This window comes from Coffea arabica, chromosome 2e, assembly GCF_036785885.1.
Source record: "Coffea arabica cultivar ET-39 chromosome 2e, Coffea Arabica ET-39 HiFi, whole genome shotgun sequence".
NCBI lineage: Eukaryota > Viridiplantae > Streptophyta > Magnoliopsida > Gentianales > Rubiaceae > Coffea > Coffea arabica.
Genome location: NC_092313.1, coordinates 29,069,451 through 29,094,544, shown reverse-complemented (window position 1 = coordinate 29,094,544; position 25,094 = coordinate 29,069,451). Strand labels below are relative to the sequence as shown.

Here is a 25,094-nt window from a genome sequence, read left to right as displayed (position 1 = left end):
TTTGTATATCAGATTTGTAGATTACAGCAATATACTTTCTCTGCTCAAATTAATTGTAAGTCTAAATAATAGAGAAAACAAGGGCTTAGTAATTGTTCAAATTGCTCCTCGTGGGATTGACCCTATACACATCTTGTACTACAATTGCGACCTGTATACTTGCAGTCCAACGGGTGTAAAATCGGAATTAAACTTGCATTGATATAAAAATCCCGTCAAGTTTTTGGTGCCGTTGCCGGGGAGCGGCAATATTAGGCCCTAATCATCTCCATTAATTTAGATATTTTCATTGTTTTTATTCAAGTTGTTGAATTAAAACTGTAAAATTTTTCTTGTTTTTGTTTGTAGTGTATGCACCGATCAAATCGAGAAGTTGCACATTTCGATCCTGAGATTGAAAGAACATTACATGGACAAAGGAGGAATACACTGCATCAAGAGGAACAAGAGGTTTGGCAGCCAATGAAGATATCTTGATAAAATTACAATTTGAGGAAGAAATGGCAGAAAATGAATCAAATAGGAGAATTCTGCGAGATTTTGTTTTACCGGGAGCACAAGGTTCTCAAACTAGCATTGTAAGGCCAACGGTAAACGCTAATAACTTTGAGATAAAACCATCACTGATTCAAATGGTACAACAATCTCAATATGGAGGTAATGCTACCGAAGATCCTAATTCTCACTTGTCAACATTTCTTGAAATTTGTGATACAATTAAGTTTAATGGTGTTAGTGAAGATGCAATTAAACTTCGATTGTTTCCATTTTCACTAAGGGACAAGGCTAAGGTTTGGCTACAATCTCATCCTCCAAATACTTTTACTACTTGGGATGAATTAGCTAAGATTTTTCTTAATAAATTCTTTTCACCTGGAAAAACTGCTAAATTGAGAATGGATATAACTAGTTTCTCTCAACAGGAAGGAGAGACATTGTATGAAGCTTGGGAGCGTTATCGGGAATTGCAACGAAGATGTCCTCATCATGGTCTACCCGATTGGCTAGTAGTCCAAATATTTTACAATAGTCTCACCTATCCAACAAAGACGCATATAGATGCTGCAGCGGGAGGAGCTTTGATGGGAAAGACAGCTGAGGAAGCTCAGCAATTGATCGAAAAAATGGCTGCTAACAACTACCAATGGGCAAACGAACGAGGTAATTCAAGGAAAACCGTAGGCATGCTTGAAGTAGATACCTTGAATATGTTAAGTGGAAAAATGGATAATGTGGTTAAGATGCTTAATAGGCAAGTTGGTTCTAGTTCTAATCAAGGAGTAGTTGTTGCATGTTGTACCACTTGCGGCGGAGATCATGATGATTTTATGTGTTCTAGTAGTGAACAGGTTCAATATCTCAACAATTACAACCGTTCTCTCCAAAACAATCCATACTCCAATACTTATAATCCAGGATGGCGTAATCACCCGAATTTTGGATGGAAAGATCAAGGGAACCAACAAAGACCAGTTAATCCACCGGGTTTTCAACAAAAGCAACCACTGCATGAGTCCAAACCAGCTTGGGAATTGGCAATTGAAAAGCTAGCCAATGTATCAAATGATAAAATTGAAAAGTTAGCTAGTGCCACTACTCAATGGTTTGAAAGAATTGAGGGAAAAATGGACCAACTCACCAATATGTACAGGAATGTTAAGATCCAATTAGGCCAAATTGCTAATGCGGTTAATAATCGCAACCAAGGGGATTTACCTAGCAAAACTGAGGTGAACCCAAAGGAGCATGTGAAGGCTATAACCCTCCGTAGTGGTAAAGAATTAGTTGAGCTGCCGGTAGTTGGAAGTGGAAGAGAGTTTGAAAAAAGAGAAAATAAGAAATTGAGTGAGTTAGAAGAGGGAAGCAAGGAAGTAAAAGGGAAAGAAAAGATGGAGGAAAATGAACTACAAATGGAAGATGCAACACCAATTCCTCCACCGGTACCATTCCCTCAAAGATTGAAGCCTTCAAGAAATGACAAAGAATTTGAGAAATTTGTCAACATTTTTAAACAATTACATATTAACATTCCTTTTGTGGATGCTATTTTGCAGATTCCTTCATACGCAAGTTTCTCAAGGAGATAATGACTAAGAAAAGGAAATTGGTAGATAGTGAGACAATTGGATTAACGGAAGAATGTAGTGCAATCATACAAAACAAATTGCCACCCAAGTTGAAAGATCCAGGGAGTTTCACAGTTCCTTGCACTATCGGTAATGTAGAATTTTCTAAAGCACTTTGTGACCTTGGTGCAAGTGTGTCATTGATCCCTTTAACTGTGGCTAGGCAATTGGGGTTGAAAGAGTTGAAGCGTACTAACATTTCCTTGCAATTGGCTGACAGGTCTATTAGATATCCAATGGGCATATTGGAGAATGTGCTCATTAAAGTGCAGAAATTCATTTTTTCTGTCGATTTTGTTGTTTTAGATATGGAGGAAGATGTAAATGTACCTATTATATTTGGTAGACCATTTCTGACCACTGCAGGTACAATAATAGATGTCAAACGAGATAAGTTTAAATTTCAAATCGGTGAAGAGGAAGTGGAATTTGATTTGAGTAAAGTGGAGAAATATCCCTCTTTTACCGATCATGTTTATTCGATTGACATATGTGATGAATTGGCATTAGAAATGAGTCAAGTAAATCTTGATAATGATTCTCTTGAACTTTGTCTTAATGATATAGGTATACAAGAGGAACAGATTGAAGAAATGACTGAATTTTTGCAGGCACAGGTTCCTTATAAAAGGAGAAATGCATATGAGGAGTTAGGACTGAGCAAAGGGCTACCTCCACCATCATGTGAGCAAGCACTGCAGCTTGAGCTTAAGCCGCTGCCTAAGCACCTCAAATATGCGTTTCTTGGAGAAAAAGAGACACTGCCTGTGATTGTAAATTCAGCATTAGATGAGGAACAATTAGACAAGCTCTTACGTGTTTTGAGGAAGCATTTAAAGGCTATAGGATGGACAATTTCTGATATCAAAGGAATTAGTCCAACTATTTGTATGCACAGGATTTTATTGGAAGAGAATTCTAAACCAGTGGTTGAGACTCAAAGAAGGTTAAATCCAAACATGAAGGAAGTGGTAAGAGTAGAAATCCTTAAATGGTTAGATGCAGGTATAATTTTTCCAATTTTTGATAGTGTTTAGATTTCTCCTATTCATGTAGTGCCAAAGAAAGGGGGGATAACCATAGTACATGGTAAAAATGATGAAATGATTCCCTCTAGAGTTGTGGTTGGTTGGCGAGTCTGTATTGATTACAGAAAACTGAATGCAGCTACTAGAAAGGATCATTTCCCTCTTCCTTTTCTTGATCAAATGGTAGAACGATTGGCCGGATATGAATTTTATTGTTTCTTGGATGGTTTTTCAGGATACAATCAAATAGTCATTGCACCGGAAGATCAAGAGAAAACTACATTCACTTGTCCTTACGGTACTTTTGCATTTCGAAGGATGCCTTTTGGACTGTGCAATGCACCGGCCACTTTCCAACGATACATAATAGCAATTTTCTCTGATTTTAATGAGAAAATTATGGAAATCTTCATGGATGATTTTTCTGTATTTGGATCTACTTATGATGATTGTCTTAACAATTTAGATCTAATTTTGCAGAGATGTGAAGAAACAAACCTTGTACTCAATTGGAAAAAATGTCACTTCATGGTTTGTGAAGGTATTGTGCTAGGCCACAAAATTTCCTCAGAAGGTATTGAGGTTGATCAAGCCAAAATAGAGGTTATTGAGAGAATGCCTCCACCGACCAATATGAAAGGCATTCGTAGCTTTCTTGGACATGTGGGATTTTATCGGCAGTTTATTAAGGATTTCTCAAAGATTGCTAAACCTTTATGTGAATTACTTGCAAAAGATGTTCCTTTTCACTTTAATGATGAGTGTTTACTTGCATTTAATAGATTGAAAAAGGAACTTGTCTCCGCACCCATAATAGCATTACCGGATTGGAGCACGCCATTCGAATTGATGTGTGATGCAAGTGATTTTGCAGTTGGGGCTGTTCTTGGGCTAAAATGTGATAAACGACTTCATGTCATTTATTATGCAAGTAAAATGTTAAATGAAGCCCAAGTCAACTATGCAACAACAGAGAAGGAGTTGCTAGCAGTGATTTTTGCATTGGATAAATTTAGATCGTACTTAGTAGGATCTAAAGTTATCATTTATACCGACCATGCAGCATTCAAGTATTTGTTAAATAAGAAAGATGCAAAACCGCGACTAATTCGATGGATTTTATTGTTGCAGGAATTTGACTTGGAGATCAAAGATAAAAAAGGATCCGAGAATTTAGTTGCTGATCATCTTTCTAGACTGGAGAACATGCAGCAAGAAGACCATTTGTCCATTAAAGAAGAATTTCCATATGAGTTTTTAATGGCAATTTATAAGTCACCATGGTATGCTGATCTAGTTAACTTTATAGCTAGTGGAGTGATACCAAATGACTTGAATTCTCATCAAAGGAAAAAATTCTTAAATGATGCTAAACATTACTTTTGGGAGGAATCATTCTTTTACAAACATTGTGCAGATGGAATAATTAGAAGATGTGTTCCGGAGGAGGAGGTACATAGCATTTTAATGCATTGTCATACTCTTGAAACGGGAGGTCATTTTAGTACTACTAAAACCGTAGCAAAGATATGGCAATCTGGATTTTATTGGCCTACTATGTACCGAGACACTAGAAATTGGGTTAAAAGCTGCGATCAATGCCAAAGGACCGGTAATATCTCAAGAAAAATGAAATGCCTTTGACTACATATTTGGAAGTTAAGTTATTTGATGTTTGGGGCATTGATTTTATGGGACCATTTCCTAGTTCATATAATAATAAGTACATCCTTTTAGCAGTTGATTATGTTTCTAAATGGGTGGAGGCCATTCCTTCACAAACTAATGATGCTAAAGTTGTGCTTAAGTTCCTGAAACGGAACATATTTTGCAGGTTTGGAGTCCCAAAGGCAATAATAAGCGACGAAGGTAAGCATTTTTGTAATAAAGTTATTGACACTTTGTTGCTTAAATATGGATGCAGGCATAAAAAGTCACTTCCCTATCATCCTCAAGCTAATGGACAAGCGGAGTTGGCCAACCGGGAAATTAAAATCATTTTGGAGGAAACGGTAAACCGATCAAGAAAGGATTGGTCGAACAAGCTTGAAGATGCTTTATGGGCGTATAGAACGGCATTTGCAACGCCGTTGGAAATGTCTTCATATAAGCTTGTTTATGGGAAAGCATGTCATTTACCTGTGGAAATAGAACATAGAGCTCATTGGGCCGTTAAAGCTATTAATTTTGATTTTAAATCTGCAGGTGAAAAGAGAATGCTTGAGTTAAGCGAATTGGAGGAATTGCGGTTGACTTCGTATGAGAATGTCAAGATTTACAAAGAAAAAGTGAAATTTTGGCATGATAAACACATTCTCCCTAAGCATTTTGAAGAAGGGCAAAAGGTTTTGTTGTTTAACTCAAGGCTTAAATTATTCCCTGGAAAACTTAAGTCTCGATGGTCCGGTCCATTTGAAGTGGTTCGCATGTTTCCTTATGGAGCAGTGGAAATAAAAGGAAAAAATGGTGCTCCATTCAAAGTAAATGGCCAAAGATTGAAACTCTATTTGACCGGAGAAAAAGTTCCTAAAGGAGTAATTTACTCCTTAGGAAATGCAATGGAGAGTTAAAAGAAGTTATAGGAAAGTCGAGCCAACGATAATAGTGTATTTATGTGTTTCTTTTATTTTTGTGTGATTTAATTGACTAATTAGATGTATTTTATTTGTTTCTAGGAGGCACGGGAGTTTTATCATCCATTTTGGACGTACATTTGAAGAACATGTGTAAAAAGGGAGTTTTTCGTACCAAATTGTGTTTTAAGTGCATAAAATTCTCATGCATATATATACATTGTGCATTTCAAGTATATTTAAGTGAGTTTTGGTGATAACATGGTTATAAATACTCATGGACTCATTTGATGTGCATTTAATGCCCAAACATGCCATTTTGGTGTAAAAGTGCAAAAATGATCAAAGAACCTCACACCTCGATTTTCAATGAAAATGTGTTTGATGTGTTTTGAGAGGTTGGATATTGTGTTTATGGTATATTACATGTGCGTGGGAGGTTAGAATTGATAAAAAGTTTGTCCAATGTGTAATTTGGAATTGGCCGGAAAAGGAAGAAAAAGTTTGAAAAATTACAGTTTCTGCAATTAGTGCAAAGAAATACAGATCCGAGCTCGGATCCTAAAAAACCCAGACAGATCCGACCGCGGATCAACCTATACGAGCTCGGATCCATTCCAACCCAGATAGATCCGAGGGCTCGTCTGTGTTTCTGTTAGGACTGATCCGAGTCTTATCGGATCCGAGGCCCTCCCTCTTCTCACCGAGCTCGGATCGGTTCAAGGATATAGCAGAAACGAGGCTTCGTTTTTGCACTTTTCAAAATTTTTCTTCCCTCTTCTCACCGAAACCCTACTCTCTTCCTCCAATCTTCCATTTCATCCAACAAAACTCCAATCTTTCACCATAAACACCTCCCTAACCCTTGTATGATCAGAAACCCTAAGCTATTTCACCACAAAACATCATAAAAAGTGGTTTTTGATTTTCAAAAGGGGATTTTGGGCCGCACGGAAATTCTTTGATTTCTGGGTGAAATTGGACTTGTTTCTTCCTCATTTTTCATCATTATCATCCTCTAGCATCCTCTTATACATTTGAGGTAACAATTTGCAATTTCTTTTGCGATTTTATAATTCCTATTTTTGCAATTTTTTTTTTAGTTTTGGTTATATTGTGATAAATACTTATTTGCTAGAATTCCTTGATACAATTGTGCTACATTGTGCTTCAATAGATTGTTACAACTATTTTCATGCTTATTTTTGAAAAAATTGTGGATTTGGTGATATTTTTGAGCTTTTTTCTCAATTTTTGGGCTTGAGCATTTTAGTGATTTAGACTTGTGAATTTTTCTTTCATTGAATAAATGAACTTGTTCCGAGGAGTATAAATCACTGTTATACCAATTGAAAATGATATGCTATCATTAGAGCAAAAGCCCATTGGGTTAAAGAGTGTGTTCAAGATTAAGTCAAGCACATTGAACCACTTTTACTTGAGATAATTTGCATTTTTTTTGGATGAATTAGAACCCATGTGTATGTAAATTGAGTGTTATGAATTGGATTGGAGATATTCTCAAGTGTTTGAGTGTTCATTCTTGCAAATGGATATAATTTTCAATGGTTTGCACTTATTATGCATGAAATGATTTCCTTATTGGTAATATTCTTTCTAAATGTGGGAATTGGATTTGAGAATTGTTAGGAAATTTATTTGTTTAAATTTGGGTACATTTTGGCAGAGAGTTTAGCCCTGTTTTAAGGGGAAACTCTGCCGAAATTTTCTTAAATTCTTATTTAATATGTGTGAGCAAGATCCTATTATTTCTAATGAATATTCATCTTGGTTTGTGTATAGGCTTACAATGGCTCGCACAAGGAGGGCTCGCATTCGTACTCCTACTCCTTCCTCAAGTGAGGAACACACACCCTCTTTGCATGAGAAGTCACCTGAGGAAGAATCTCCTTTGCCTGAGCCGCCACCTCGCTCTCACCGGAAGACCACATCTACTAGCCGTAACGAGCCACCTCCAGACTACGATACCACACGATTCACATCGCTTGAAAACCAACAGTGGCATGAAACCGGACTGGACAAGGAGATCATATCCTTCAGTTGAGAAGCACTTGGCACCGGAGGTGGACGTGCACTATCACATTTCTACAGCATTCAAGAGACGTGGATGGGAGAACATCCTTCAGTTGCCTAAGCACTACTACCCCAATTTGGTCTGGGAGTTCTACGCTAATGTAGAAAACAAACAGAGCGACAGTGGCAACCTCATTGTCTCATGGGTTCGAGGCAGGAGAGTAGCTCTTAATCGAGATACACTGAGACGCTTCGTCCAACTCAAAGACGAAGGCGAAGATGTCAAATTGACCAAGGAGTTCAAGGCTCGAGACCCTTGGCAGGTGGGAGAGGCGGTTGGACGCCTCAAGGGCCAGTATCGAGAGAGAGGAACTGCGAAGAAGCTTACAGTTTACGCCGATTCCTTCGAGCATAGGTACCACTTGATTTTCTACCTCTTTGCCTTCAATGTGGTACCAAAAAAAAGTGGGAAACGGGAGCTCCGCAACAGTAATCTCTACTTCTTGGACAAGATGATACATGGTGTGGGTGAGCAGTTGACCGGTATTCCTCTACCCAGCATTATCATCAATTATATGCGGACCACGGCTCGCATGAGGGCCGGCGAGACTTGTTTTGGATTTCCTCGACTGCTATCCCTCATTTTTGAGAAGCTCAAAGTTCCTCTTGGAACCGAGAGAGCTGTGGTAACTAGGTCGGCCGAGGAGGTAAATGCTTCGATACTCAAATCCTTGGGTATTTCTACGAATTTTGGAGCTGCTCTAGTCCGGGACACAGGAGAAGCATCGACTTCCACTCATCCTCCGCCTCACACTGAACCACAAGCGGAAACTCAAGAGACGGAGGCACAGCGGACTCTTCCTCCTCCTGTTCCGCGACCACCTCCTCCGCCGCGCTCCAAATAGCAAGAGCTCCTCAATGCCATTTGCTGTATGGGGACACGTGTTGTCGAGCGCATTGACCAGACCGAGCAGATGATGACCGAGCGACTCGACCGACATGATCGCCGTCTTCGTGCGATCGAGGATCATTTTCATATCCGCCGGTCCCCTACTCCGACACCTCATCAGGAGGAGGGCCATATTGGTACCTCACAGGGTACTCATGGAGCCGAGGAGGCAGTAGACCCTCGTTCCGAGCAGCCATGATGCTCCTTAGCGGATTGGATCTTTTATTTCTTTATTTTTCTTTTCTTTTGTTAAGACAAACTGTGTAGATTTTATTTTTCTTTTATTTGAATCATCTTGTGCTACTTATGGTGTTTGGTACCCTTGTTGTCTCATTTTGGACAGAAATTGGATGATCGTGATGATTAAGGGCTTCAAATTGCATCACCACCTATTTGAGGGAAGTTTCAGTTTCTTTTACCTTCCTCTACAATGAGGACATTGTAGATTTTAAGTGTGGGGGAGGGATTACTTTATCTTATGGGTGATTGTGTCTTGAAATGCATGATTTTAGTTGTTTATGGCTTAAAAATATTGGAATTATATTTGGAGATATTGTCATGAGGATAATTTTTGTGAAATTGAGGTTGTTGGCAGGGAGTTTCATCCATTTTTATGGGGAAACTCTGTCAAAATTTTTCTAAAATAATTTCCAATATTTCATTGCAATTCTTCCAATTAAATGGCTAAAATGTTAAAATTTTAAGTGTCTAATTCTTCCATTGGATAAACTGCTATATGTATTTTGGAAAAGTTTAGTTCTTATTTAGCTTGGAATGAATTATTATGCAATTAGGATTTTTACATTTTAGAAAGTATATTTGGCTAAATAAGAAAAATTATGCTTAGAATTTTGCAAGATTAATGATATTTATCATTTTTACTTAATTTTATAAGTGATTGATATAGTCAAAGACAAGGCCAAATTCTTCCTTTAATTATACTTAGAGGGAAAAAGATTGTTAAAAAAAAAATAATAATAATATTATTATTTTTCTACTCCAATGATTCACATACTGAGTAACCGGGGGTTGGCATTTACAAATGTCGACATTCGCGTAAAAAGGTATTGGAATTAAGAGTATGCTTAGCAATTTAAATAAGTGAAATGTTGAGTAACCGGGAATTTTCACCTAAAAGTGTTGATTTTCGCGTAAAAAGACGTTTTCACTATTTAAATAAGATGAAATGTGAATAAATCCCTCTAAATTGTTAAGTTTTGGATGAGGAAGGCTATAAAATTGACTATATGTTTTACTTATTTGTGGAATTAGAATAGAATGAGAGATTGATTAGAATTTGTTGAAATTAAGGCATAATTATTTTTATTTAATTGAATATTATGAGTATTTAGTGTAAACTGAGAAATGGCATAATGATTGGTTTCTAAGTTTTTGAGGAATTAAATTTGACAAAAGTACGTATATTGTTTTATCTATTGAATCATTGAAGTAAGTTTTGTGTAAAATTGCTTGAGAACAAGCAATGATTCAAGTGTGGGGGAATTTGATAAGTGAAGATTTAACGTACATTTTGTACAAATTTGGCAGGAATTTTTGGTATGTTTTGAGAAGATTAAAGCTATATTTGAACTCTTTTGGTGATAATTGCTTAAATATTGTTTAAGGGTTCAAAACTTGATAAATGAGTGGATTAATGCGTTAATTTTGTGAAATTTTAAAGGTTAGAAATGTATGAAATTCATGCACAAGCTGAAAGAAATGTAAGGGTCATCCAGAGAACAAAGTACACAAGAAATTGGAAAAAAAATGTAGAAAAAGGGAAGAAGTGAAAGCCTGGAAAATTGCTCAACACAGATCCGAGCTCGGATCCGTGTAAACAAGAGGGATTCGAGCCCTCGTCTGTACTTCTGGAGGAGTGTATCCGAGGTCAGAACGATCCGACCCCGGATCCATCATGGAAAGTCCTCGGATCCACAGATCCGAGCTCGGATCAATTCTCACCCCTCGGATCCTAGGCTCGGATTTGTCTCTCTCCTCAGCAAGTAGCACAACCGTTTTTCTTTACCTTTCTCACAACTTTTCCAGCTATTTTGAGGGACAGAAATCGGTGGCACATGCTACTGCAACAAAAGAGAAGACCAAATGAGTGTAGACAAAAAGAAACATCATATCTTTGACTTCTTTTTACAAATCTGAGTGGAGGAAATTATGAAGAAAAAGAGTAGACTTTCTACCACTTTTTATGCAGAAACACAGGGGAGAGGTGAGGAGATGACCATACGTAGCTAGTTTTTCATCTTGTAACATTTTTCTCTCTAGATAGGAGTTCTTGGAGAAGCATTTTTTGGAGTGTTTCACTTGTAATCATATTGTGCAAGAGTATAGCAGGAATTGGAGAGCTTCACCTTCAATTGGCTAAGCTTTCTTTTATCTTTCTTATACTTGTACTTTATGATGTTTGCATTAATAAACTTGTGAGTTTGATTGTTAAATCATTCATGAGTAGCTAATTTTCTTTATCTAGGGAGTAGATGAAACTTATGGCTAAATAATATAAATTGAATGTGATTTACACTTGTTATATCTTGTATTAACTTGTCTACTTGTGTAGCTGTGATTACTTGTTATTGATTGATCACCAATAGCTTGTTTATAGTTGTTATTGTTCAATGAGAATTGGTAATAACAATGGAAACACATGAGTAGAGCTTGAGTTGTATGTTCATGAAAATAGAGATACATTTAGGTGGATTATTTAGCATTTCATGAAATAGAACAGAGTAGTAGTAGTATTTCACCATGAAAATAGGGAAATCTATATTGCTTTAGGCCATTTCATCATGAAAATGAGACTTGGAAACTTTGGAAATGAATCTCTGGTTAAACAAGAATAATAGCAAGAAGTAAGTTCATTCATTTGTGTTGTTTATGCCATAAGTGGAATCTACATCCCTAGAATCTTCCTTAAGTGAAATTTCTCTATTTGCATTCAGCATTTGTTAAACTAGATTTGTATATCAGATTTGTAGATTACAGCAATATACTTTCTCTGCTCAAATTAATTGTAAGTCTAAATAATAGAGAAAACAAGGGCTTAGTAATTGTTCAAATTGCTCCTCGTGGGATCGACCCGATACACATCTTGTACTACAATTGCGACCTGTATACTTGCAGTCCAACAGGTATAAAATCGGAATTAAACTTGCATTGATATAAAAATCCCGTCACTGACGAGTTTAGTCTAAGTGTGGGGATAATTAAGATAATCTTCATGACTTGGTAGTACTTTTATATGTAAAAAGTAGGATTTTTTTGGGTCAATGTTCAAAAGGCAGGCCATATAGGCCAATTTCTTTCTTTCCTTCTTTTTAGTAACAACTTAATTTAATAAAAAAGAGATAATACAGTATGGAATAGTTGAGAGAAAAAAGACAGTTTTCCTTCTTGACCAATGAATCAAGTTCCACATTATTTTTTGGGAAGGAATTGCTAGATGAGCATTATTTTCCTGGTCAGAAAACAAGGAACTTCTGCTATAAAGTCATGAATGTGTCTTTATGAGTCGAAATATTCAAGTCCCCTTGTTTTTTTTTTTTTTTTTTTTTAAACAAAGAATGTGTATGTTCAATCAAACAAAGGAACGGGCATCATCTCTTCCCGGACTCGGGGCAGGGACGGTTGCACCTGCAACCGTCCCTGACAAATTTCCTCTTCATCAACAGCGCGTAACTTCTTTTGTTCACCGTGTAACTTTTTTTCCACAGGTTGTATTTTCACAACAGATAGTGGTGGGCCCCACACTTGGCGCGGAAATCGAGTTACCACTTGTTATCTGAGCCGCACATTTTTTTGAGGTCCAATCTGGACCATGAAACGTGCAGGGACGGTCATCAGTCATACTGATGACCGTCCCTGTCCCAAATCCTCTCTTCCCACATCATTCATCATGGGCCAGACATCAATGAAATCTAGTACCTCAACCCAAGTGGGAAAAGGTAAAAGCAGATGCAAAAAAGCCGAAGCAAAGCATTAATGTAATACAGATTCAACAACACCAATCATGGAAAGCAAGCACCCAAATAGTACCTAAAGTCAACACCTCAAGAAATTCCAAGATCCTTTTCCCATTAGGTGAGGCACTACCGGTATATTAGTACTCCTACACATAACCAAATTACCAAGCAAGCATGCGAGCAATTAATCCAGTCGGTGGACGTGTTGGATAATTTATGTCAATCAATGTGAAACATGAATAGGAGAACTATCATGACTTCACCAAATTTGTTGGAATTTGGTTACTTTTTCAACTATCATGAAACCCTTTGGTTGAACAACAACAAGACTTCATCTGCTAAGCTGTTCATCTTCATCATCTGTATCCAACTCATCGGTCATCATTCACCTTGAAGATTGACGAACGGCACAAGCAACCACTTGTGCCCACTGTCTCAATCTTGTCTTCACCGTTTGTGGATTTTCACCTGGACCAAAGATGTTATGAGGGCTGTCAAGAGGGGAAGGCGTGTGGCAGTCCGAGACAGTGGAAGAGAAAGGCGATGCCAAAGTGATATGCTTAGAAACTGTGTCGTTGTAATTCTTGTTTACAGCATAAAATAGTCCATAGGCCGGAAAAGTATCAGACAAACGTTGGTCCATTTTTGGGGAGTCAAAACTGAAACCCAATTCGATACAAGCTTTGAGTTCCTCGAGGTCTTCCTCGGTCACACTCTTACTCCGACGGTTGCAGCGAATGTCGTGATTTCCCTTCCGCCGCTGCCAAGCCTCATCACGATAAGTGTCCGGAGACCAGGATTTTTGTTTGTACAGAGATGGAGTAGGTGTGAGCACTGGCTGAACCTGCCGGGGCTCCGGTATGAACTCCGTTGGGGGAGGCGTGAGTGATGGAGGAATGGTGGGGTTGTGGGACATGATGGAGAAATAATACGTCTCTCCTCTCACCCAGCCCCAAAGAGATCGTACTATCAGGAATATGTTGACACTCTGGTATTTGCATCATTTGTTGAATATAAGCATATCAAAGTACACAGTGGAGTCTAAAAAGGAAAACCTAACACTAGTCTTAGGATCCTTGGAAAATCTACTTATCCAATTGTAATAAAGCTTGTCCTAGGAAATTTGAACATTCCCAATCTGTGCTTTGTGGCTACAGCAATGATAGTTCCAACTCATGCAGCAGTTTTGGCCAAATATTGTAGAAAAATGAAATGTTACTTCTTAAATAAGTCTAAAATCTAAGTAATTATTTTCTGCTAAAACCTAACCGAGTTTTGCTGATTATTTGTGTTGTTAGTCTTGGTATGTACTTTCAAAGACCTTGGCAGAGAATGCTGCGTGGAAATTCGCAAAGGAGCATGCCATTGACATGACTACAATTCATCCAGGATTTACCATTGGTCCCGTCTTTCAGCCATCTGTTAATCTGAGTGCAGAAATGTTCCTCAGCCTAGTAAATGGTTTATTTCAAAATATAGTGAATCACCTTAGTTATCACCGTCTATCTAAATTTGTTCCTCTGTGATACTTATAGTTTTATACTGCACTAAGTTTTTCTTTGTTACAGTACAACACAGAATTTATGACTAATAAAATGTAAGGCTCCGCTTGGTCTTCTTGTGATTGATTACATAATCGACGGACATGCACCCAAACGCGAACATAAATATCAATTTAGTCTGATCACATTGTGATTTGTAAAAGCTTTGCTGCACAATCAGCTGTGTGAAATTCATTTTGCTTGCTTCTTCTTTTCTTCGACATTGAGGTTCTATGCGAGTTATAGGAAGAAAAGACATATTTGCATGGGAGACATAATGACTTTGCTTCCTCAAGGAATTATACTTTCGGGTGATTAGTGTCGGGAAAAATTCATGTGGAGTAATCACTGTCTATATCTCACTACTATACTTTTCTGATTCATAATCACTCCTTCGACCCAAATAGTTTGTACAATGATGACGAAATATATTTAGCTTTTGTTTTTCTATCTTGAAGAGAGGTGGAAGGACATTTGTAATGAGGAGACATTTGTAACTGAGCCTAAAGATCTCACTAATCTAGCTGCTGAATGCAGGAGATGGATCATTTCCTAATGCAACTTTTAGATGGGTAGATGTTAGAGATGTTGCCTATGCACATGTTCCTGCCTTTGAAATCTCTTCTGCGAGTGGAAGATGTTGCCTGGTTGGGAGATCTGCACACACCTTTGAGGCCATCAAGATTTTGAGCGTACTAACCCTGCTCACCAATTTCCTGATAAGCAAGTCTCTTTTTCCTCGTAGAAAGGAAAAGTCCATGCGAGGCTAATTTCTCGTGCTGCATTTGCATTTTTGTTTACCTATGCTTTATTTACTTGTTAATTTTGAAATGTTTTAACATACTACAGATTGTCGGATAATAACATCCTTATTAGCCCAGACCACACGGTATCCAACGAGAAGGCAAGAAGTTTGGGTGTTAAAATTCATTCCGTTGGAGGTCAGCATAATGGATACTGTTGAAAGCTTCAGGGAGAAGAATTTAGTTAGTTTCTAAGCCTGCACAGTCTATTTAGTCATTCCATTTACACTGAGCTTACAGGATCTACAATTTTTGCTGATAAATGTTCCCCTCTTTTGGATGTATTTGTGTGGAGGGTAACTCATGTTGGTTTTTATGACATAAATTAAGAAACAACACCTTAGTTAGTATTGTAAAATAATGGCTTACAGAAGACTTGTATTAAAGGTTGAAAATAATCTCATGTTCTTAATTCACCAACTCACTATTTATAGTATTTATATGAAACAGATTAACACAATTTCTAACTAATAGTTACCCTAAAAAACCTTAGCGAAACTACTTGATAACATAATCTTCCACTAGCAAATCTTAACTAAAATATTTGTTAACAAATCAACATGATATTTGGTTAAAATATTTTTTTTAATGATCTTTGGTTAACAAGTATCCTAACAACAAGATTTATTTAATTGTTAAAATGTGCAAAAGCTGGCATATCTCAGCAATAACTTGTTTAAGCTTCCATTGTTTAATGTAGACGAGACTATTAGCAAAATGCATTTAGGGCTGGTAAGAAATGGGACCATAGTGGCAACATTATTTTCTGAAATGGGATGAGTCAAGAAAGCTAAAAGAAAATGTTGTGTATTGTATAGAAATTGAGCACCTGCTTTGAGTATTACATCACTTGGATCATTGAAACAAGAGGGTCTTTTATGTGGATCGCTTTAACACCCCAACTGTTCCTGATTGCAGTAAGGGTTGGCACTTGCTATTTCATCAAGTTTGAAACCAGTACAAGATCAAGTGATGCTTGATTAATACCTACAATACTCAATTAAGTTTCACCAGGCAGACCCTTTGGAGGTCATAATTTTCTCTCATCTCCCACTCAACCTTTTTAAAATTGATATACGCAATTATCCCCTTCGGATAGGACACGGCATAATGCAATTTTAAAAGAAAACACCTCAGGATCTTTATTAAATAAATTTATGAATTATAACAATCGTCACTGACGGGATTTTTATATCAATGCAAGTTTAAATCCGATTTTATACCCGTTGACTGCAAGTATACAGGCCGAAATCGTAATGTAGGGTATGTATCGGGTCGATCCCACGAGGAGCAAATTAAACAAGTACTAGGCCCTTATTTTTCTCTATTATTTAGACTTACAATAAATCTGAGCAAGAAAATTATAATGCTATTGTCTACAACTCTGGTTTAATCAATGTTAAATGCAAATGGAGAAATTTCACTAAAGACTGAATCTAGGGATGTAGATTCCACTTATGGCATAAACAACACAAATGAATAGATTTACCTCTTGTTATTTTTCTTGTTTAACCAGGGATTCATTTCCAATATTACCAAATCTCATTCTCATGATGAAATGGCCTAGAGCAATATAGTTTTTCCTATTTTCATGGTGAAATACTAGTTATACTCTGTTTTCCTTCATGAAATGCTGGAAAATCCACTTAAGTGTACATCTATTTTCATGAACATACAACTCAAGCTCTACTAATGTTTTTCCATTGTTACTATCAATTCTCATTGACTAATAACAACTATGAACATGCTATTGGTGATCAAACAACAACAAGTAATTACAACTGCACAAATAGACAAGTTAATACAAGATATAACAAGTGTAAATCACATTCAATTCATATTATTTAGCCATAAGTTTCATCTACTCCCTAGATAAAGAAAATTAGCTACTCATAAATGAAATAAAAATCAAACTCACAAGTTTATTAATGCAAAACATCATAAAATACAATTACAAGAAAGATAAAAGAAAGCTTAGCCAATTAATGGTGAAGCCCTCAAATTTCTGCTATGTTCTTGTACAAGATGATTACAAGATGAGTCTCCAATTGCTTCCTCAAGAACTTCTAGCTAGAGAGAAAATGTTACCAGATGAAAAACTCCCCTACGTATGGTGATATCTGACTTTTTTTTATGTCTCTGCATAAAAGGTGGTAGAAAAACAATTTTTTTTCCTTCATGATTCCAACAACTCAGATTTTGTAAAGAAAGTCAAAAGAAATGTTGTTTTGACTTGTCAATAACTCATTTTGTCTTCCCTTTTGTTACAGAAGCATGTGCCACCGAATTCACTCATTCAAGATAGCTGGAAAGTTGTGTGAAAAGTGAGAAAAAATGGTTGTGCCACTTGCAGAAGAGAGAGGCAGATCCGAGGGGTGCAGAACGATCCAAGCTCGGATCAAGGCTGATCCGAGGCCTTTCTTTAATGATCCGAGCTCGGATCATCTGGACTCGGATGCACTGCTCCAGAAGTACAGACGAGGTCTCAGATCGTCCTTGATTCACACGGATCCAAGCTCGGATCCGTGCTGGTCATTTTCCAGTTTTTCACTTCTTTTCCTTTTTCTTCATGTTTGCTCCTAATTTCTTGTGTACTTTATCCTCTGGACGATCCTTACATTTCTTTCATCTCGTGCATGAATTTCACACATCAATATCCTTAACAATTTCACAAAATTAACGCATTGATCTACTCATTTATCAAGTTTTGAACATTTAAATAAATATTTAAGCAATTATCACCAAAAGAGTTCAAATATGGCTTTAATCTTCTCAAAACATACCAAAAGTTCATGCCAAACTTGTACAAAATGTACGTTAAATATTCTCTTATCAGTCACTTTGGTGTACCAATTAAAATAATTCAATAAATTATTTAACTAAGATTTAAAAAAAAACTTCATCCAAAAGCTAAATAATTCGACTCATAAAACTTGAATTAGATTTTATGTGAAATGAAAATTATAGGAAACTCATGTATAAAGAAAAAACAAATACTGTTCATGTGCATTTTTTGTCTTAGTTTTTAGTATGACTGACTAATAATTAGAATTAATTCATTTTCAGTTATGGTTTGAATGAAACGATGCCAAATGACTCAATAATGTTAGTAATTAGAATAAAAACCGAAATGTTACTGATTGTTTCAATAATCCTAGTAATTAAAATGAAAATTACTCTCTTAGTAATTGGAATAAAAACTGAAATGTAACCAATTATTTCAATAATGTTAGTAATTGGGTTTTGATTGCACAATGTTACGCCTAATTGTAGAGTTGTATAAGTTGTGTATACAGTATATGCATACAATCCAAAAAAATGGTGCAAACAATTTAAAAATAGTGCATCTCACTTCATATTGAAGAACTTCATTAATAAAAAACTAACTAATTGGTTATGGTGTTAATGAAATACATGAAATGTTACCATTTGACTCAAATTAATATTAATTAGAATAAAAATTGATATGTTACTAGTTGTTCCAACAATGTTAGTAATAAACATGAAAATTACTCTCTTAGTAATTAGAATAAAACGTGAAATGTTACCAATTGCTTCAATAATGTTAGTAATTGGGTTTTGATTGCACAATGTTATACCTAATTGTAGAGTTGTATAAGTTGTGTACACAATATATGCATACAATACAAAAAATGGTGCAAACAATTTAAAAATAGTGTATCTCACTTCATATTAAAGAACCTTATTAAAAAGCTAACTAATTCTACTCATATGGCATGAAAAATAATAATATCTACCACACTAAGAATTAGATTTCATGTGAAATGAAAATTGTAGAAAACTCAATTATGAAGAAAAACAAATACTATTCATGTGCTTTGTTCTTAAATAATCAATAAATTGTAATTCTATAATTAAATTTTGTTTGTCTTAACCAAAAAGAAACAAGAAAAACAAAAAAATTTAATCCTATCGATATTGTAAGTACTATTTAGAAGTATTTAATAATTTACCCAAAGCTTAGTTTTCTAAGTTGTTAAACTTTGATAATTTTATTGAAAAGTCCATCGCAGATTTTATTTTCAATTGAGAAAAGACACATATGGACCCGGGTTGATAATTAACAAAGATCTAAGAAATCAATTCATGTACTACTCTAATGGCCCTTTAAATATTGATGAGGTTCTACCATACACCAAATTTTAAATAATACCTAAATACCCCATTTTCTATAAGTATACAGGTCGTTTATCGAGTATAGGAAATATTAGGTGTCGATTCCATAGAAAAAATTGTCAATTACTGATGGTTTTCGAAATTCTTTGTTATTTAAACTACCAAAAGTGCAAGAAATTAATTGTATACTACAAACATGAAATAAAAGCAATAAAAATAACAATAGAAATCCTCTAGGATTGTGGAATTTCTAACTACTCTTGCAAGTGAAATTACTGATTAATTTAATGTTATTATCTTAGTTAGTTATGATGTAATTTTCTAATGTATGTGTAACCTACTCTCGTAGTGAATCAACTATACTTGTAACTAAACCATAGTTACTCTTATGGTTATAAAATTTACTACAAACTTATTTTTTCTATGAAATTACATCAAAAAAGCCATTAAAGTTACAAAGGTGCACCTCTATTCTCATGAGCGTGCTCCCTTAGTTTAGCACATCCGTGAACTGTTGTCAAATTTCAATTCTCATTGTAAATTTAACACCTTAAAATTATCACAATTAATGGTCAGTTAATCATGATTAGAAAAGCAAAAGTGATAAACAACTTATTTAAAATAATATCATCAAATAATCAAATAAACATCACTAATAAGATATTGAAAGTCCATCCATAACTTCAAGCATAAACTTTAGCAAAACATGAAAAGAATAAAGAAAAAATCATACTTGTATTATAGCTAAACATGAACTCAAATACAAAAGATAACGTGTCACATGAGTTCCAAACTCTCCATCTTACTCCTTAATTTTTCATTCAAATCTAGTTACAAGTACAAAAAAGATAAACTACACTAACTATACTATAATAATTAACTAAGAAAAACTAATGAAAACTGCATTTTGGTAGTGTCTCTAGCCTTTCAAAACTATCAAAATGTTCTCCAAGGTCCCTATTTATAGAGGAATTCAAATTCAAAGTGAGTTGTTTTTAGTTGGCAAATTTGTCTCTTGAAATCACCATAATTTGTTTCTCCAACTTTCCACACTTTTCTTTATAGCTGCAGCCGAAATTTTGAGCTAGAGATAAGCTAGAAAATCTATGTAAATGCAGAACAAGTTGATGTGCAAGTTGCAGGTTCGCTTGAAGAATATGCACCCATGAATACGTGGGCATGAGGTCACGCATTAGCCTGCATTTTGCCTCTTTTGCAAGTTTTCTCATTTCTGGTCAGTCTTCAACCTTGCTCTATTTTTGCACCAATTTCAACTAATATTTTCTCAATGATGGAGGCTGAAATAACTCTTTTGCTAAACGTGAAAGTTGTAGCCTTTGGATTAGATTTCCAATGCTTCTAGAATCAACCAATTTGGAGCTCTGCAGACTGAAAAATTATCAAAATACCCTTGACTGGTCAAAATTCTGTTTCAGCTTTCGATAACAAAAATGGCTAACTGTATTTTGACATTTTGACTATGAAAACTCATAAACTAAATTTTGATGTCTTTATAAGGAATGTAGACTATGTGTTAGCTTCAAAATGCCTCAAGAATCACCTCAATCTGATGCTTGTAACTCAAGATATAGTTAAAATACCGATAGGTGTTAAAACTGTTAAACTCCCTTTCTTTTACACTAGATTACATTTCATCTTTTGAGAATTTGGCACTTCATATTCTCTTTAAATCACTTCAAATAATCAATAATCATTCAAAAATCTTCTCAATTCACTCTATTTGATGATTGAATCATTGAAACCTATAAAAATATGAAATTTTCATCACTTTAATCCATAGATATGCAATTTTTCACATTTTGAACCACAAAATGTCAACTTCACTTAAGACCTAACTAATTAGTTATAAAAATAATTAAAACATACCAAAACTAAATAATAGAACACACTTAAATCACTCAAAATGCATACTTATGAAATATTTACTTTACTAACACTTACAGATTAGATTTGCTTCTCCTCCACTTGACGTGTGCATATATATTTCCTTTTTTAACAACAATATTTTGTACTATCTAGAAAAGTGTAATCTTATAATTTATGGTAATCACAACACTTTTGGTAAAATATGATAGTATTGACAATTGTTATCAAAGTTCAATTCAAAATTAATAAAAAATGCTCAAATAAATCTTTAGATCGAAGAGTTTAAATTTGAATAATCTTTATAGCCATAGTTGGTTAAAAAATTGAAAAACATACAAAAATTTGTATTATGAGGTAGATAATCAAAATTTCACAACGAATTTTAGCATGTCAAAGATGTTATATTTGAATTGTTATATTCACGTGCAAAACGCATGAAATATAATTACTAGTGACCATAAAAGTACCATGGTGATCGTTTGACCTTTTTAAAATAATATAATCCTTTTCGGCAGGTAAGTATGATAATAATTTGAGAAGACAAACACCTCAGAATTTTTATAGAACAATTTTATGAATTAGAACAATAACCACTTTAGTGGTACTAATTATAATAATCAATTGAATTATTCAAATCAGACAAAACCATTTAAGTCAATAGATATAAAATCCAAGTAAGGCATTTATAAACTGAATCTTTTATGTGCAAAATAAATGCCAAACCTTTGGTCCAATTTGCTTAAAAGAACTCATTTGTGCCATTAAAGTCATGGACAAATTGAAACATGCAACATATTATTCACGAATACGTGAACAAAGAAGGCGGTCCCCATTGTTGCACCGAAGATTCATATATCAACTAAGGGTTTCAACTTTAAAGGATCCAACTTAAAAACCAACATAGAACCTCAAAAAATAAATTCCTCAGGGTTTTTATTAAATAATTCTATAATATAATAAAATTTACTTTGTTGATACCGTTTATTATAATTTAAGAATTATTTATCTGATACAAGACAACTTCCATAAGCTCTTTTTTATGTTGTCCTTAAGAGACTAAGAGGGCAAAATAGAATTACACTATAAATTTGATCACGAACTTCTAAAGCATCGCAACTGAGTACGTGTCAAATTTCAGCACATAAAGAGGCCCGAAACCTTAAAGTTATCCCTCGATACATTGAATCAACAATCATGGATTCAATAAGACCATTCATACAATGCTAATGCAATGCAATTAATGCCCTATATTTAATATTTTTCGTGAATATTGCTTTTATAAATTTATTAATAATTTTTTATTTCATATATATCACATTTTTAAAAGTTCTACGGTAATTTTTCCCTATAAACTCTTGAACAATTACAATCCAAACAAGCTCTTTTGTTCCAATAATTTCTAGTATGCCATGCATGAATAAACATGCAACTAAAGAACACTTGTTTAATTCAAGAGAAAAGGGTAGGGATAACCTGCTTTAAAAACTTGTAGTGCAATTGGTCATTAATAGTGACCAATCTGTAACGTACTCTTTAATTGCGGAAGCAAAGCAGATTAGAGATAAACTCTAATCCAAGACATTACAATCCTTAAGTCTCACAAGAAAGAAGAGAAACATAAGTTTTTGGCTTGCCAAAAAAATCGAAAACAATTTTAAAACCCTGTTCTTCTTTCTGCATTTGTTTTTTGAGAACCTATCCACTTGATATGGTAAAAAGGTAAGAGTTATTTAGCAAAAACTTTATTAAATGGCTAAAACATTAACTGAAGTTCAAAAACAGCAGCATATTTCCTCTCCTTTTTTCCTCGCTGTAATCCTCTATCCTTTCCTGACCTTAGTCGGGCTCTCTCAATCAGTGTAGGTTAAAATAGAAGGAGAACTAGGAGTTGATGACTAACAAAAAATAAAAAAAAGAGTTATTGCTTAGAATAAATTCGAATGATGCTTTATTGTGTGACCACACGAACTTTAAACTTATGCATGGGACTGCAAACGCAAAATGTAGAGAAACCAACAAATTCCTTACCCCATTAACCAAGAACTAGGCTTGGATTACTACTATATTAACAATAGTATTATGATCTACAAGCTTGAACTCGCAAGCCTAGGGCAGCATGTATGGTTCCTTGTGCAATCCGTAAGGATCAACCACGGCAATTCAGCGTGTCACGTTTCATACCAAAAAATGACCAACAAACTTAATGTAAAAGGGATTAGCGGTGACCTTAACTCATGATTCGTACATGAAACAGTTGACCGAGTTTCTTAAGAAACCAGAAGGCACGCCGATATGAGACACCCAAGGGTTCCAATATTCCATGCGAGTCATTAATTCTCTCTGAAGAGGTGATTTTTGGTGGATAGATGGACCGACCTAAATCAGACCTCTCTGAGATGAAGTGAGGGGTATCCTCGTGTCCGAAGTGGATGGCGGGGCTTCTCCCCTGGTATCACTCCGACGATTAAGTTAGTATGAGAACGAGAAAGATAATAGTATATGAGAATGAACAGTGTCTCTTACTTGTTGGGAGTGTGTGGGGTATTTATAGAGTGAGAGTGGAAGGCAGGACGGAGGTCTTATGCCGGTGGGACCCATGTCCTGCCATTACGGCTCTGCTCCCTGTCAGATGGCCTGACTCTGACACTGTAGCCGCCCGGACAGGGTGACGGGGAGTCCTTTGCAGTAGCCATTAAGTGCAACAGTGCTTTTCAGATAAAGCACACTGATCCCGGGTGATGTCAGGTGTCCTGACATCATCAGCGTGCAGCTGAGGTGGAGGTGCCGAGGTCACCTACCCGGTAGACTAGGGATTTAGCCGAGCTTAGGGGATATGCCCGAGACGCGGATGAGCTCTGATGAAGGACGAGGTGAGTTCACCTCGGGCATGAAGGATTGCCGAGGTGAGCATCCTTAATAAGCCCCCCAAGCCTCGGGAGCTCCGGGCTAGGGAGGTTCCGAGGCTTCCTTGTGCCGAAGTCGTAGAGAGCCGGAGTCCCGAAACTGCTCCGGAGGATGCGGGGACGTGACACGTGGGCGTGTCAGTTGATAGGACGTGGTCACTGGTAACCGTCGCGTCGTGAAGCAGTGGGACGTTTCGTGCAGAGGGTGTCAGCTGAAAGGACGGGGCCTTAATGAGGAGAGAGGGAGGTACGGCGTTTTGAATTCGAACGTGGCCGTCCTTTCGCATTCTTGCCGCCTCTTCGGATTCCCCCCAAACCCCTATAAATAGTGGGGGTCCCCCTCACCGCACTTCTCACACCTTTCATTTTCATCTGAGACCTGCAAAGTTCACGAGCGTAGCCGAGATCAGTCTAGTAGCCGAGATCAGAGCCGAGATCAGAGCCGAGGCCATCAACTTCGTCCAATTCCGTAGGCAATAGTAAGTATCCCTCTTCTTTCTTATCTCGTCTTTCACCCATGGCCAGAACGGCTAAGACCCATAAAGAGACCGTGACTCCGAGCTACCAGACCGAGGTGAGGCCGGATCCTGGGGAAGAAGCGACGACGTCCAGCTCGGAAGGGTCGACCCCGAGTTCTGAGGAGGGATCAACCGAGGCGGGAACCAGCGAGGCAGCCTCGGAGTTAGAGTCGTCCGAGATGAGCGAGGGCGGTTCCGAGGTGGACTATAACGAGGAGCTCGGTGTCGAGATACCACACGATGAGGACGCACTGGAGCCTGTCGCTCCCAAGGACACAGCCAACATCGACTTCGGCAAGATGCCGAAGTTTAGAAGTCGCATCGGAAGAGATAGGGCCGTGAGGGTGATAAACAAGTACCCCTTCCGGTCGGGGTACGAGATTATACCGCCCGGGGCAGATGACTCAGCCGAGAAGCCCCCTATTGGCATGGTGGCCATCTATGTCCAACAGTTGGAGGCCGGGCTAAGGATGCCTACGTCGAGGTTCTTCAGGGACCTGCTCCGTCACTTCGGCGTGAGGATTACCCAGCTCACCCCGAATGCGATCCGCATCATTATGGGGTTCGAGATGCTGTGCCGACATCAGGAGGTGATTCCCTCTGTCGACCTCTTCTGCCGAT

The 25,094-nt window shown here is 36.6% G+C and overlaps 3 protein-coding genes and 1 non-coding gene across 4 annotated transcripts; 2 read left to right on the top strand and 2 right to left on the bottom strand.

Moving 5' to 3' along the window:
- Window positions 1-500: 500 nt before the first annotated feature.
- Window positions 501-2,087, top strand: LOC140036208 (uncharacterized). The gene is made up of 2 exons (XM_072077521.1): window positions 501-1,940; window positions 2,055-2,087. The coding sequence occupies exons 1-2, from the start codon at window positions 501-503 to the stop codon at window positions 2,085-2,087; spliced, it is 1,473 nt and encodes a 490-aa protein (XP_071933622.1).
- LOC140037432 (small nucleolar RNA R71) lies at window positions 888-994 on the bottom strand. Its single transcript, XR_011841336.1, has one exon. It is a non-coding gene; the product is annotated as a small nucleolar RNA R71 (small nucleolar RNA).
- LOC140036207 (uncharacterized) lies at window positions 2,087-5,724 on the top strand. Its single transcript, XM_072077520.1, has 4 exons — window positions 2,087-3,131; window positions 3,621-4,606; window positions 4,989-5,023; window positions 5,079-5,724. The coding sequence occupies exons 1-4, from the start codon at window positions 2,087-2,089 to the stop codon at window positions 5,722-5,724; spliced, it is 2,712 nt and encodes a 903-aa protein (XP_071933621.1).
- Window positions 5,725-13,069: 7,345 nt separating this feature from the next.
- Window positions 13,070-13,600, bottom strand: LOC140036206 (uncharacterized). The gene has a single exon (XM_072077519.1). The coding sequence runs from the start codon at window positions 13,598-13,600 to the stop codon at window positions 13,070-13,072; it is 531 nt and encodes a 176-aa protein (XP_071933620.1).
- Window positions 13,601-25,094: the final 11,494 nt, after the last annotated feature.